The sequence below is a fragment of the Pristiophorus japonicus genome, chromosome 15 (assembly GCF_044704955.1).
Source record: "Pristiophorus japonicus isolate sPriJap1 chromosome 15, sPriJap1.hap1, whole genome shotgun sequence".
Lineage (NCBI taxonomy): Eukaryota > Metazoa > Chordata > Chondrichthyes > Pristiophoridae > Pristiophorus > Pristiophorus japonicus.
The window spans coordinates 32,142,541-32,158,344 of record NC_091991.1 but is presented as its reverse complement, the minus strand read 5'-3'; the positions used below and the strand labels follow the sequence as shown (position 1 = coordinate 32,158,344).

At 41.9% G+C, this 15,804-nt stretch overlaps 1 protein-coding gene across 3 annotated transcripts in view; it reads left to right on the top strand.

The window, feature by feature from the left end:
* Window positions 1-15,804, top strand: part of gnsa (glucosamine (N-acetyl)-6-sulfatase a) — a 48,008-nt gene that overhangs the window by 9,124 nt on the left and 23,080 nt on the right. For 2 of the 3 annotated variants that reach the window (XR_011596738.1, XM_070900288.1), the window contains exons 10-13: window positions 473-574; window positions 909-1,019; window positions 3,771-3,881; window positions 10,573-10,733. Coding sequence is in view for 2 of the 3 variants with exons in the window: in XM_070900288.1 (XP_070756389.1) it covers window positions 473-574; window positions 909-1,019; window positions 3,771-3,881; window positions 10,573-10,733 (485 nt within the window). In the remaining variant the exon portion in view is untranslated. Of the gene's footprint in view, window positions 1-472; window positions 575-908; window positions 1,020-3,770; window positions 3,882-10,572; window positions 10,734-12,559; window positions 15,015-15,804 lie in introns of those variants that run through there. The other variant, XM_070900289.1, reaches the window with a different exon arrangement.

The window sequence follows — 15,804 nt, the reverse complement described above, 5'->3', positions numbered from 1 at the left end:
CATTTTTAAAAATTAATTCACGGGATGTGAGCGTCACTGGCCAGGCCAGCATTTATTGCCCTTGAGAAGATCCATACGTCGTTCTAGTAGTCTTCTAATGTCCCTCCCATTTTGTTGTACTGTAGCTGATTGAAATTTCTTCCATTACTACAGCCTCTCGAGACAGCAATTGCATCCCCATGCAGATTGTTTTATCCAGCACTCTTAACTCTGAAGGTGCATAGCACCAGTCTTAAGAGCATTGTCATCCAATCAGGCAAATGTAGCAAATCATGTTGCATTAATATCCAATGCATGGTGGTGGGAAGGGGAATGAAAATAACTCACTGCTTCTGATTGAAATGTATCTTTCTCTGACATGCTAGCCATTGATCTCTCTTAGTGAAAACACAAGAACTATTTTTTTTTAATAGTTTGTATATGATTAGAAAGACTGCCATAAGTCTTAAATGAATTTAATTTCCTTTTGCAGATGCTTGTAGCAAATATTGATTTGGCTCCCACATTCTTGGATATTGCTGGCTATGATCTTAACAAGACTAGGGTGGATGGCATGTCTCTCTTGCCTCTGCTGGTAGGTTTCTTTCACGGTGACCATATATGCGTAGTTATAAATCCATGGATAATCCTTTTAATATGGGAATGACTATATAAAGCAACTCTCTGAAGTGACTTTTTTGTAACTTGATCAAATTCCAATTGCTTCAGATCTACTTCAACTCAAAGTTTCATTCTAGCTCCAAATAGTCTTGTTCAAAGATGTGAAAATAGGATGCTAAATGGCAATAGACTTTTGACAGCTACTTTGGTAATCACTGAAGATTTAGGTTTTATGCTAAGATTTGCTCTTTGCATTGTGTATGTGTTTTTTGCATTATATCTGAAACCCTCGTCACTTCTATCCTCAGAATGGTATGACACAAAATGTGACATGGAGGACTGACCTCCTTGTCGAGTATCAAGGAGAGGGCCACAATAAAAGTGATCCTACCTGCCCTTCATTGGGGCCTGGTGTCACCGTAAGTTTTGAAGGTTTTTTTTCAATTTGGATGCTGTAGAATTTCTATCTTGTTTGTTATGGTTTTGATGCCGGAAATTGCAATACAAATTTAACTTAATTCAGAAACTTTAAGCTTTCAGGCTCTGCTGCATATTTCTAGATAATGGATTTACGAATGTTCTGCAACTTTTATATTGCTACATTTTTTGTTGATGATGCAGTGGTTTTGGTTGTACATTGGAGCAAAATTGGAAGGATAAATCTGGGTCTGGTTTTAATCCACCCCCTCAATCCTGCCAAAACTAAGTGAGACTTTTCCAAGAGGCTTCAGTTTGTAGTCAGTGCAGTATAACTTCAGCCCTGTGGAAAATGGTACGAAGTGCCCATGTGGGCCACTGGATTTCCTGTGCTATCAACATTGTAAATTTGGGGTATTGGTGCTGTGCATGAGCGCAGGTACGAGGTAGAAAAAGCCATAACCGTTTAAAAACAACAAGGCTACGGGTGAGGACAGAATCCCTGCTGAGGCATTGAAGTATGGCGGAGAGGCACCGCTGGCGCGAACATACGACCTTGTATCTCTCCTCCCTGGAGGGAGGAGACAATGCCGGGGGATCTGAGATGCAGTAATCGTGACCATATTTTAAAAAGGGGACAAGTCTGACTCTGGCAACTACAGAAGAATCTCCCTGCTGTCGGCCACTGGGAAAGTCATCACTAGAGTCCTCCTCAACCATCGTGTTCCTGTGGCCGAGGGGCACCTCTGAGTCACAGTGCAGATTTCGTCCCCTACAGGGCACAACGGACATGATTTTTGCAGTGCGACAGCAACAGGAAAAATGCAGGGAACAGCGCCAGCCCTTGTACATGGCTGCCTTCGAACTTACAAAGGCTTTTGACACTGTCAACCACGAGGGTCTATGGAGCGTTCTCCTCCGTTTCGGATGCCTCAAAGTTCATCACCATCCTCCGCCTGCTCCACAACGACATGCAGGCCATGATCCTTATCAACAGACCCAATCCAACTCTGGACCGGGGTCAAACAGGGCTGCGTCATTGCCCCAACCCTCTTCTCAATCTTTCTCACCGCCATGATCCACCTCAGTCAACAAGCTCCCCGCTGGAGTGGAACTAAACTACAGAACCATTGCAAACCTGTTCAACCGGCACCGTCTCCAGGCCAGATTCAAGACCACCCCAACCTCTGTTGTCGAGCTATAGTATGCGGCCGACGCCTGTGTCTGCGCACATAGAGGCTGCACTCCAGGACATAGTCAACCTATTTACTGAGGTGTACAAAAACATGGGCCTTGCGCTAAACATCCGTAAAACAAAGATCCTCCACCAGCCTGTCCTCGCTGCATAGCACTGTCCCCAGTCAAGCTCCACTGTGCGGCCCTGGACACCATGGACCACGTCCCATATCCCATAACACGGGAGCCTCCTATCAACAAGAGCAGTCATTGACGACTAGATCCAGCACCGCCTTCGGGTGCCTGAGAAAGTGTTTGAAGACCAGGCCCTCAATTGCCACCAAGCTCATGGTTTACATGGCTGTAGTAATACCTGCCCTCCTGTAAGGCTCAGACATGGACCATGTACAGTAGACACCTCCTTGCTGGAGAAATATCATCAACGATGTCTCCAAGATCCTACAAATCCCCTGGGAGGACAGGCGCACCAACATCAGCGTCCTCATTCAGGCTAACATCCCCAACATTGAAGCACTGACCACACTTGATCAGCTCCGCTGGGCAGGCCACATAGTCCGCGTGTCAGACAAGAGACTCCCAAAGTAAGTGCTCTACTTGGAGCTCCTTCACGGCAAACGAGCCAAAGGTGGGCAGCGGAAACTCTACAAGGACACCCTCAAAGCCTCCCTGATAAAGTGCAACATCCCCACTGACACCCGGAGTCCCTGGCCCAAGACCGCCCTAAGTGGAGGAAGTGCATCCGAGGGGGCGCTGAACACCTAGAGCCTCAACGCAGAGAGCATGCAGAAATCAAGCGCAGGCAGTGGAAAGAGCGTGTGGCAAACCAGTCCCACCCACCTCCTTCCCTCAACGACTATTTGTCCCACCTGTGACCGTCAGTCTGGTTCTCGTATTGAACTGTTCAGCCACCAAAGAACTCACTTCAGGAGTGGAAGCAAGTCTTCCTCGATCTCTGAGGGACTGCCTATGATAACTTCAGCCCTGTGGAAAATAGCACAAAGTGCCCATGCAGGCCACTGGATTTCCTGTGCTCTCAATGTTGTAAATTTGGGGTATTGGTGCTGTGCATGAGCCCAACAACGTGTGGAGTTTTTTTGTTATTGGTCTCATTGCAGTGTGCTGTTGCCTGGTTAACTCCAGTTTTTCACTGATGCCAGTAGCTGAAGTTTGAGATCGACCTGTGTGGTTGTGCTCTGTAATGTCATACTCTACTACCGGACTGTCATCCCTAAAGTCTCATTATGGAGACACTATATCTCTTTTTTTTTGGAGCTGATTTAAGTTCTTCCACATAGTCAGATTTTTTTGTTGCAATTTAGGTTATTTAATTTCTGCAAGGTACTAGTCGGATGTCAGGTAGTATTGTTTCAGTGCCATGATGGCGTATCGTTGCATCCATAAAAACAAAGGGTAAAATTGCTCCATTTAGGCTAATGCCCCTCTTGCATTATAATTAACCTCTTGGTAATCCCAAGGGAAAAAAACTTTTTGAAATACACTGATTTATGGTTGGAACTGTTTTTTAATCTATTTTCTCTGACCAAACTTTCTGACAGAATTGTTTCCCTGACTGTGTTTGTGAAGATGCATACAACAACACCTATGCTTGTGTAAGAACAATTGCCACTCCAGCTGACTTGCAGTATTGCGAATTTGATGATAGTGAGGTGGGTACAGTTAAATTAACATAATTTCCTAACCCCCTCTTTCTTGGATTGTCCCTGTTTGAAGGTGATACTCACCTTTTTCTACTGTGTTCTTTCTCCTCCAGCCGAGTTGTCAGCTAGATTAACCATGTGTAATTTGGCTGCCACTGGAGGGTGTGGCCAGCTGCTCCACCGAAAGCAAACGTTCTACTAGTAATGGCTATTTATTTCTGGCTGCAGGCTAGCCCGACAGTTTTTGCATCACCTGGTCTGTATGCAAGGAAGACCTAGCAGAGAAGGTTCGCAGCCAGAAATGTTACAATTGTAACTGTACATGCACAAAAATGCATGTTTAGTTTTGCATTTTACATGCTACTGTGAAATCTAATTTCATGGCACCGACAGTCCTGATATATTTGAAGTCCATCTGTAACATAAGAGTCATTGTTGTACCTTGTCACATGCTTCAGTTATTGTGTCCAAAGCGCTATGGTCTGTGATCTAGTTGTAGCTGAAAGAGTGGTAGAAGTGAAAAAGGAAGGTGCCATGGGATGTAATGTAAAAAAGAAAGACTTGCATTTATATAGCGCCTTTTACGACCATCAGATGTCTGTGTTTTACAGTCAATGAAGTACTTTGAGTGTAGTCACTTGTAATGTGGGAAATGCAGCAGCCAATTTGAGCATAGCAAGCTCCCACAAACAGCAGTGTAATGACCAGATAATCCTGTTTTGGTTATGTTGATTGAGGGATAACTCCTCTGCTCTTCAAAATAGTGCCATGGAGGTTTATTTTACATCTACCCAAGAGCAGACAGGGCCTCGGTTTAACGTCTCATATGGAAGATGCCGCCCAGTATCAGCCTAGCTTTTAACATGGGAGGGTGTACTAGACCTAAACTCCATTGTGTAACAACAATGCTATATTCTTGTTCATACTATAATTTTGGAGGCGAGATTGGCTCCAAAGTACAACTTTAATGTATTAGTACAGCCAGTTTTGTATACTAAATTGGGCCTCCTTTCAGGTAAATCTACCTCGTAGATTTTTATATTACAAATACGAGATAATGTACTTCTAAGCACTTGTTGGATTTCAAACTACTTCTAGCAGTTCTGTGGTCATGAATCACAGGAGTTACCATTGCAAGGTGACTGGATCTGGTTGGGGTGCAGGGTGGGGGAAAGAGATTGTGCACATTTCAAGTATTCATTTTTAATGCCAGATGTTTGTAGACTATGTCTAAAGAAATTCCCAGAATATGCTTGTAAAGATTTAAATCTAGCGATTTGCTGCTAGTGGACTGTCTGGTTTAATGTGCTCCTGGTTAGAAATCGTGGGAAGCAAAACAAATTCTACTGGGTAGAAAAAGAAGCTTCAATGGTTGAGTTAATCATGAATAACCTTCCGGAAATACTAGAGGATCGAGGGTCCAGCGCGGTGCATATAGGTACCAATGATATAGGTTAAAAAGCAGGATGAGGTCCGACAAGCTGAAGTTAAATTTAAAAAGTAGGACCTCAAAGGTAGTAATCTCAGGATTGCTACCAGTGCCACGTGCTAGTCAGAGTAAAAATAGCCGGATAGCCAAGATAAATACGTGGCTTGAGGAATGGTGCAAGAGGAAGAGATTCAAATTCCTGGGACATTGGAATCGGTTCTGGGGGAGATGGGACCAATACAAACTGGACAGTTTGCACCTGGACAGGACTGGAACTGATGTCCTAGGGGGAGTGTTTGCTAGTGCTGTTGGGGATGATTTAAACTATTGGGACAGGGGGATGGGAACCTATGCAGGGAGACAAAGGGAAATAAAATGAGGTCAGAAGCAAAAGGTAGAAAGAAGAAAAGTAAAAGTGGAGGGCAGAAAAATCAAAGACCAAGATCAAAAAGGGCCACATTACAGCATAATTCTAAAAAGAACAGAGCAAGCTTGAAGGCTCTGTCTTAATGCGAGGAGCATTCGTAATAAGGTGGATGAATTAACTGCGCAGATAGCGGTAAACAGATGATATGATTGGGATTATGGAGTCAGGGCTCCAGGGTGACCAAGGCTGGGAACTCGACATCCCTGAGCATTTAATATTCAGGAAAGATAGACAAAGAAAAAGGAGGTGGGGTAGCCTTGCAGATTAAAGAGGAGATTAACACAATATTAAGGAAGGACATTAGCGTGGATGAGGTGGAATCTATATGGGTAGAGCTGCAGAACACCAAAGGGCAGAAAACGCTAGTGGGAGTTGTGTACAGACCACCAAACAGTGGTAGTGAGGTTGGGGATGGCATCAAACAGGAAATTTAGGGATGCATGCAATAAAGGTACAGCAGTTATCATGGGTGACTTTAATCCACATATAAATTGGGCTAAACAAACTGGTAGCAATATGGTGGAGGAGGATTTCCTGGAGTGTATAAAGGATGGTTTTCTAGACCAATACGTCAAACCAACTAGAGAGCTGGCCATCCTAGACTGGGTGTTGTGTAATGAGAGGATTAATTAGCAATCTTGTGTGAGGCCCCTTGGGGAAGAGGACCATAATATGGTAGAATTCTTCATTTAAGATGGAGAATGACACAGTTAATCAGAGACTAGAGTCCTGAACTTAAAGAAAGGTAACTTTGATGGTATAGAAACATAGAAAATAGGTGCAGGAGTAGGCCATTCGGCCCTTCTAGCCTGCACTGCCATTCAATGAGTTCATGGCTGAACATGCAACTTCAGTACCCCATTCCTGCTTTCTCACCATACCCCTTGATTCCCCTAGTAGTAAGGACTTCATCTAACTCCTTTTTGAATATATTTAGTGAATTGGCCTCAACAACTTTCTGTGGTAGAGAATTCCACAGGTTCACCACTCTCTGGGTGAAGAAATTCCTCCTCATCTCGGTCCTAAATGGCTTCCCCCTTATCCTTAGACTGTGTCCCCTGGTTCTGGACTTCCCCAACATTGGGAACATTCTTCCTGCATCTAATCTGTCTAACCCCGTCAGAATTTTAAACGTTTCTATGAGGTCCCCTCTCATTCTTCTGAACTCCAGTTGATCCAGTCTTTCTTGATAGGTCAGTCCCGCCATCCCGGGAATCAGTCTGGTGAACCTTCGCTGCACTCCCTCAATAGCAAGAATGTCCTTCCTCAGGTTAGGAGACCAAAACTGTACACAATACTCCAGGTGTGGCCTCACCAAGGCCCTGTACAATTGTAGCAACACCTCCCTGCCCTTGTACTCAAATCCCCTCGCTATGAAGGCCAACATGCCATTTGCTTTCTTAACTGCCTGCTGTACCTGCATGCCAACCTTCAATGACTGATGTACCATGACACCCAGGTCTCTTTGCACCTCCCCTTTTCCTAATCTGTCACCATTCAGATAATAGTCTGTCTCTCTGTTTTTACCACCAAAGTGGATAACCTCACATTTATCCACATTATACTTCATCTGCCATGCATTTGCCCACTCACCTAACTTATCCAAGTCGCTCTGCAGCCTCATAGAATCCTCCTTGCAGCTCACACTGCCACCCAACTTAGTGTCATCCGCAAATTTGGAGATACTACATTTAATCCCCTCGTCTAAATCATTAATGTACAGTGTAAACAGCTGGGGCCCCAGCACAGAACCTTGCGGTACCCCACTAGTCACTGCCTGCCATTCTGAAAAGTCCCCATTTACTCCTACTCTTTGCTTCCTGTCTGACAACCAGTTCTCAATCCATGTCAGCACACTACCCCCAATCCCATGTGCTTTAACTTTGCACATTAATCTCTTGTGTGGGACCTTGTCGAAAGCCTTCTGAAAGTCCAAATATACCACATCAACTGGTTCTCCCTTGTCCACTCTACTGGAAACATCCTCAAAAAATTCCAGAAGATTTGTCAAGCATGATTTCCCTTTCACAAATCCATGCTGACTTGGACCTATCATATTACCTCTTTCCAAATGCACTGCTATGACATCCTTAATAATTGATTCCATCATTTTACCCACTACCGATGTCAGGCTGACCGGTCTGTAATTCCCTGTTTTCTCTCTCCCTCCTTTTTTAAAAAGTGGGGTTACATTGGCTAACCTCCACTCCATAGGAACTGATCCAGAGTCAATGGAATGTTGGAAAATGACTCTCAATGTATCCACTATTTCCAAGACCACCTCCTAAAGTACTCTGGGATGCAGTCCATCAGGCCCTGGGGATTTATCGGCCTTCAATCCCATCAATTTCCCCAACACAGTTTCCCGACTAATAAGGATTTCCCTCAGTTCCTCCTCCTTACTAGACCCTCCGACCTCTTTTATATCTGGAAGGTTGTTTGTGTCCTCCTCAGTGAATACCGAACCAAAGTACTTGTTCAATTGAGATGTGAATTGGCTAGGATAAACTGGCGAATGATACTTAAAGGGTTGACGGTGGATGGGCAATGGCAGACTTTAAAGATCACATGGATGAACTTCAAAAATTGTACATCCCTGTCGGCGTAAAAATAAAACTGGGAAGGTGACTCAACCGTGACTTACAAGGGAAATTAGGGATAGTGTTAACTCCAAGGAAGAGGCATATCAATTGTCCAAAAAAAGCAGCAAATCTGAGGACTGGGAGAAATTTAGAATTCAGCAGAGGAGGTCAAAGGGTTTAATTAGGAGGGGGAAAATAGAATGAGAGTAAGCTTGCAGGAACATAAAAACTGACTGTGAAAGCTTCTACAGATATGTGAAGAGAAAAAGATTAGTGAAGACAAATGTAGGTCCCTTACAGTCAGAATCGAGTGAAGTCCGAAGGGGGAACAAAGAAATGGCAGACCAATTGAACAAATACTTTGATTCTGTCTTCACTAAGGAAGACACAAATAACCTTCCAGAAATAGTAGGGGAAGGAGGAACTAAAGGAAATCCTTATTAGTCAGCAAATTGTGTTTGGGAAATTGATGGGATTGAAGGCCGATAAATCCCCAGGGCCTGATAGTCTGCATCCCAGAGTATTTAAGGAATTGGCCCTAGAAATAGTGGATGCATTGGTGGTCATTTTCCAACATTCGATAGACTCTGGATCGGTTCCTATGGATTGGAGGGTAGCTAATGTAACCCCACTTTTTTAAAAAAAGGAGTGAGAGAAAACACGGAATTATAGACCGGTCAGCCTGACATCAGAGGTGGGGAAAATGTTGGAATCAATTATTAAGGATGTAATAGCAGCACATTTGGAAAACCGTGACAAGATCAGTCCAAGTCAGCATGGATTTATGAAAGGGAAATCATGCTTGATAAATCTTCGAGAATTTTTTGAGGATGTAACTAGTAGAGTGGATAAGGGGAGCCAGTGGATGTGGTGTATTTAGACTCTCAAAAGGCTTTTGAAAAGGTCCCACAAAAGAGATTAGTGTACAAAATTAAAGCACATGGTATTGGGGGTAATTTACTGCCATGGATAGAGAACTAGTTGGCAGATAGGAAGCAGAGAGTAGGAATAAACTGGTCCTTTTCAGAATGCAGGCAGTGACTAGTGGGGTACCACAAGGTTCCGTGCAGGGACCCCAGCTATTTACAGTATACATTAATGATTAAGACAAAGGAATTGAATGTAATATCCAAGTTTGCAGATGACACTAAGCTGGGTGGCAGTGTGAGCTGTGAGGAGGATGCAAAGAGGCTGCGGGGTGACTTGGACAAGTTAGGTGAGTGGACAAATACATGGCAGATGAGGTATAATGTGGATAAATGTGAAATTATCCACTGGTAAAAACAGGAGGGCTGATTATTATCTGAATGCTGACAGATTAGGAAAAGGGGAGGCGCAACAAGACCTGGGTGTCATGGTACATAAGTCTTTGAAAGTTGTCATGCAGGTACACCAGGCAGTGAAGAAGGCAAATGGCATGCTGGCCTTCATAGCGAGAGGATTTGAGTATAGGAGCAGGGAGGTCTTGCTGCAGTTGTACAGGGCCTTGGTGAGGCCACACCTTGAATATTGTGTACAGTTTTGGTCTCCTAATCTGAGGAAGGATATTCTTGCTATTGAGGGAGTGCAGCGAAGGTTCACCAGACTGATTCCCAGGATGACAGGACTGACATATGACAGACTGGATTGACTAGGCTTGTATTCAATGGAATTTTGAAGAATGAGAGGGGATCTCATAGAAACATATACATTTCTGATGGGATTGGACAGGTTAGATGCAGGAAGAATGTTCCTGATGTTGGGGAAGTCCAGAACCAGGGGTCACAGTCTAAGGATAAGGGGTAAGCCATTTAGGACCGAGATGAGGAGAAACTTCTTCACTCAGAGAATTGTGAACCTGTGGAATTCTCTACCACAGAGTTGTTGGGGCCAGTTCATTAGATATATTCAAGAGAGTTGGATGTGGCCCTCACGACTAAAGGGATATGGAGAGAAAGCAGGAATGGGGTACTGAAATGCATGATCGGCTATCATATTGAATGATTGTGCAGGCTCGAAGGGCTGAATGGCCTACTCCTGCACCTATTTTCTGTTTCTATGAAGTTACCTAAATGAAGAAAAACTTTTTTTTAAGCCATTGAACAATTTACAATGCATCATTACTTTAATATTGGGCCTGGCATGGTCATAAATGCACAAGGTAGTTATTATTATCTTTATCATTGTAATGATACAGCAATCATCATTGTTCCCTTTTGAAAGTGAAGGGCATGAGTATACCAACTTAACCCTTCCATGATCCAAGTTTTTTTTTCTATTTAGGTGTTCGTAGAAGTCTATAATCTAACCTCTGATCCACACCAAGTCATAAATATAGCAAAGACTATAGATCAAGAAATTCTTGAGAAGATGAACCATCGTCTCATGATGTTGCAGTCTTGTTCTGGATCAACATGTCACACGCCAGGGGTATATGATCCAAGGTAAGAAGGGATGTTGTGCATTCCTCAGGAAATGCACAATGATTTGCAAATATGCAGTGCATGCATTACTGTCTTGATGTTGCCTATGCTGAGGTGAGTGAGTTTTGTAGCAGCTTCCCTTAGGTCCTTGGGTGGGGGGGGGGGGGGGGGGAAGAAATTGGCTAGCCTTGCGCATGGTTTTTTTTCGGCGATTTTTTTGCCAGTAAAAGGTACTCCTAAATTGGCCAAAGTTAACGAATGGTGGTTGTGAAATATCGCCGAAAAGCATATCAACCACGTACAACGCCAAAAAAACGCACTGCTTAAAATTGGGGGGGGGGGGGGGGAGAGAAGGAAGAGAAAACAGCATGAGAAAAGCCTGTGTTGCAGCCCCAGAAAGAGCAGTCGGTATAAAGACCTACAAAAAGGGTAAGTTGAAGTTTTTATTTAATTATTTTTCAGCGATTCATTAGTTTAAGTGTATAGTGTGTGTTTGTTTTATTTTTGCAATTTTTTTCCCCTCCCAGGGCCTATATTTTTGGTGGTGATGGGCCTCGGGCTAAAGTTGGCAAGGACCGTGGTTTCTACCACACATCCTCGTACAATGCTGATTTTTACCATCTGGCACTTTTTCTTTTGTCAATTTTACCCCCTTTTTTTAAAAAAAAAGCAAAATTTTTGGTACTTTGTCCGTAAAATAACAGGGGGTGGGGGGGAAAAAAAATGAATTTCTAGCCTGAGCTCTCGTAGTATGTTGGCAATTGAGTGAGCAGGGAAGTAGCCAGTAACTGAGTTTTGCCCCTCATGTGCACAAAGTCCTGCTCCTGCATATATCTGTCTGGCTCGGGTGTCTGGGAGAGACATAAGTGATGATACAGGGAGGACTAGAAGTTGAGACTTCTCTTTAGCACTTCCATCACAGCTTTGCTAAGAACCCCTGTAAATTTTTTTAACACAATAGCCCTGGAAAGGGTGCTTTGTCTTGAGTAATGCTACAGAAGATTATTGGGCCTTGATACAATTGTGTTGGTCACTGAAGTGGCAAGGCCACCTTAATTGTATTCTATTTCCCACCATATTTTCATTTTTGACCCAATCAGCAAGCCTATTGCAAACTTTAACCACTTCCATTATGGACAGGAGACTGCTTAAAGATATTCTTAACTTGTCAACAGTTTCACTAAGAAGCTACAATATGAAGGCCTTTCTACTGTCAGTAAATGGATGAAGTAATGGTCTGTTCCATTTGAAACTCTGATTTCTGCCTGCCCATGGCACTGAGGCTACACTAGTCAAATTCACCAACTATGTCTTGTGTGACTGCCTTGCTGTCAATATGTTTACCCTTTTGCTGCCTTAACCATGTCAACCAATCCATACTCCTTCACAGTAATTCTGTGTGGCACTGTTCTCTCGTGGTTCCATATATATATATTGTAGGCATTATAGCCTTTTCCCTTCCCTCAATCACAAGTGTGCCTCCAATTTTCACCCTTGTTTCACTTTTGTCATTTGTGTATTATGTCTCAGCAACATCATCTGTGAGTAGTTAGCTTTAAAAACTCCCCTCCACCTCTTCAGTGCAGTTGGCAGTTCCCAACTGCCTATCTTAACATTGAAATCTGGATGGGCCAAAATAAGTGCAGAATTAAATGACAGCAAAAGCTATCTTGCTTGGGTCCTGCAAACACCTACATGTCCTCCACCTTGATTCACTGGCTGTCACCTCCTGGTTAAGCCCTGAGGTTCAGAACCTTGGTATGTTGCTCACCCTGAGTGTGCCAGTTGGTAGTATTTGTGTCACTGTTTATGATCAGTATGCAGTTTAACAAGGTACTTTTTTTTAGGTACAGATTTGACCCTCAACTAATGTTCCATCATGGACCTGGTGCACCCCAGCTATTCCATAAAACCTTATGAAGTCTTTTTGCTAGCTGTCATCTGTGACATGATCTTCTTCCTTGTCTGTGTGGACTGACAAATCACTAGGAATTGCATTTTTTCTTCCATTTTTCTCTCTCTCCCCTCCCCCACCCAACCCATTAGATGTTTCCTTGTTTTTTTAAACTTGCCTTTTTGAAATGTAATTTGAAAAATTTTAATATACTTTTATGTATTGTAGTTCTTACAAAAGTAGCATTTATTTTGCAAGGACTATTGTCTTTATTTCAAAAGAACAACAATGCATATGATTGCTTGAGTGAGGTACAACACTAACCAAACAAATGGTTTAGGTTTGTTTTCCTTGCATGAATTATCTGCCAAACAGCAACCACAGCTATATGTGTACTTGGTGGGTACTGCATGACTTTTTCCCGATGGAGTCTTGTGCTTCTCACCACTGTAGCATGATTGAGTAGTATCTCATATTTCAGTACATGTGACTTTTCTAACCAGACTTCACTAAAGATATTACAACAAACTTGTATACATCAAAAAAGAAATGGGTGTTGAGACAAATGGTGCCCTCCTTGTTCAGTGGCCATCCAGTCTGACTGTGATGGGATCTTCACTCAATTTGGGGTTGGGAGGCAGATGCCAGTTTAACTATTGGCTCAGACTGAGATTTATTGCTTTTCTTCATTCCCTGCCTGTCAAAATGGAACAAAATATTGCAGCAGGGAAGGATGGTCTTGTGTTTCCTATATGTAGTCTTTTGGGTCAGAATTGTGTGAATGATGCTAAGAATGGAGTAAACTTGCCTTGGATTCTGAATGCACATGTGCATACTAAACACTAGTATAAGACCCTAGAATGACACTATCTTGGGGGGAATGACAGTATCTTGGACACAAGGGTGCCATTTTTGTTTCTTCCCTGCCCTTACTAATTTTGTTTTCACTCCAACCATAGGTTGTTAACTTGGGGCCACCATACCACTGTTTCAAGGCTAGATCACTTAATTCCTTAGCTTTGATGCTTTTTTTCTCATTTTTCCTCACCCACATCCTTGATGCTTCTTTAAAAAATGAAGTGAATACTATACCCAAGGGCACATTGGCATTTATTGGCTAGATCATCTGCTCTAACTGATTTGGTGGTAAGGGACTGGACATGTACAAAGTTACCCTGGCATCTAGTTTAATTCCAATGTGCATCCTTCAATAGTGTAACATTGAGGAAATAGCTTGCCATTAATCTTTCTATCAAAGCTTGTTGAATTTCTTCAGCAATGAATGGTAGAATTATATCATGTCCATTTGGTCCAGAAATCATTCTATAGAATCTGTAATTATATCATTGTAAATTTTAGTATGAAATGAAGCTTACTTTCCAATAGTAGCTGGTTTAGATATTGCACTGAAGGGTGAGATTCCAGCTATATCATTTTTTGATATGCTGAGAAAGTTGCTGGAGCTGTGCTCTGTTGTATCTTTCCTTCCCAGCTGAGTATGAGAAAGATATGTTAAGTCAAAGTGGCTAATGGTTGCTAGCAAAATATGGTCAATATGGCAGCTATAATCCAACATCATGCTATCTGCCATATAATAGTAATGGCCATCAAGATATATCTTTTTGCCTATCAAATGTTGGCTTATTGATCAATTATCCACTAAACCTAACCACTTCATATTGTATCCTGCAATGTTGAATCAACCAACAGAATGTCATGATTTTTTTTAATTCAAGAATGGAATTATTATTTTATAATGTTTCACACTTGTCAATCTTTGTGCATACAATGTTGTGTAATGCTTTGCTTTATTTATATTGGCACACTGCAAAATAAAATAATTCTGGATTGAATACTATAAATTGTCTGAAGGGCAAAGAAAACCACAACTAAGCTGCCTTTCACTGGCATAAATATATTTGGAGTGTATAGTTGGCACAATGCCGCTAGGGTATCACGGGTCTATAGTCTTTTATTTTGATGAAGAGGTTTAGCGAGCAATAGTTAGGACTAAGGTTTGCCTTGTGTATCTCTGTTAAACCTACAACAAATAGTCATGCACTTGAGAGCAAGCATTTGGTTTAGCCTTGAATATAAAGATTTAAAACAAACATTTTGTACATCAGTATTGCAATGTTAATTACCAATCTTGTATTTTCAGTGCTAAACTGAATTTGCATTTTTTAAACCAACAAATTATGCAGCTTGGATAACAATTTGTGTAAACTTAGTGATGTTACTAAGAAGGTTCAGACTCTAGGCATTTGTAACGCTGATTTTGAATGAATTGAGATTTCCTGTTTTTCCCAAAGATGATTTAAGTGCCCTTGATTGTATTTTTGTGATATGTGAATATAATGGTTTAATTCAATCTTGCACTTATTTAATAAACTACTTTTCAATTTGAAGTTGGGTTTTCTGTTTTTTTTTTTCCTCCACTTTCTTCCCCCCCCCACCCCAAAATAGAGGACAGAGTCTTAAATTTGACAACTCCAGATAAAAAGGTTATAACCCTAATAATGTTAGGAACTGCTATTGGTTGTGCAGGGCTCCTGTATTACAAAACTGGCTTTATTAATTTTGGGATTATTTTGGTACCTATATTTACCTTCTCCAATAGCTGTGCTAGGACTGTACTGGAACATAATAGCAAGAGGTTTTGTTTCCCTGCCTGTATGGAAGTGAACACTTTCGGTACTGGCCACATCTTTGGTCTTAAGTCTGCCTACTGTAAAACCACTACACTATAAGGCTACGAGTCTGTACGGAACCACTTCAAGAAGTGGCTGCCTTATTCAAGTAGATATTCTATATACAGTTTTTTTTTAAAACCTCAGATGTGAAAATAACTGCACATCTTTCAGAATATGTCTTGAATGTATTTTATTGTAAACTTATTTGTTTAGGGAAAGCCTTCTCTGCTAAACACCCAAGTTTTTATGGGAAACATTCAAATCTGTGTACAATAATCATGGTATATTTGAAAGTATAGAGGACTCTGACTTTGAATACTTGAATATTTTCTGCGAATTTTAAAAGGACTAAAAGTAGATGACCAAATAGTGTATTAAAAGAAACTATGTTAAACACTCAGCATCCCAGATTAATAATCATTGGCATGCAAATTACTAAATGGTGCAAAGCAATAGTCTTGCAATGCATTATAAAAAGTGTCTGACAACACACTTGTCCTTGGCC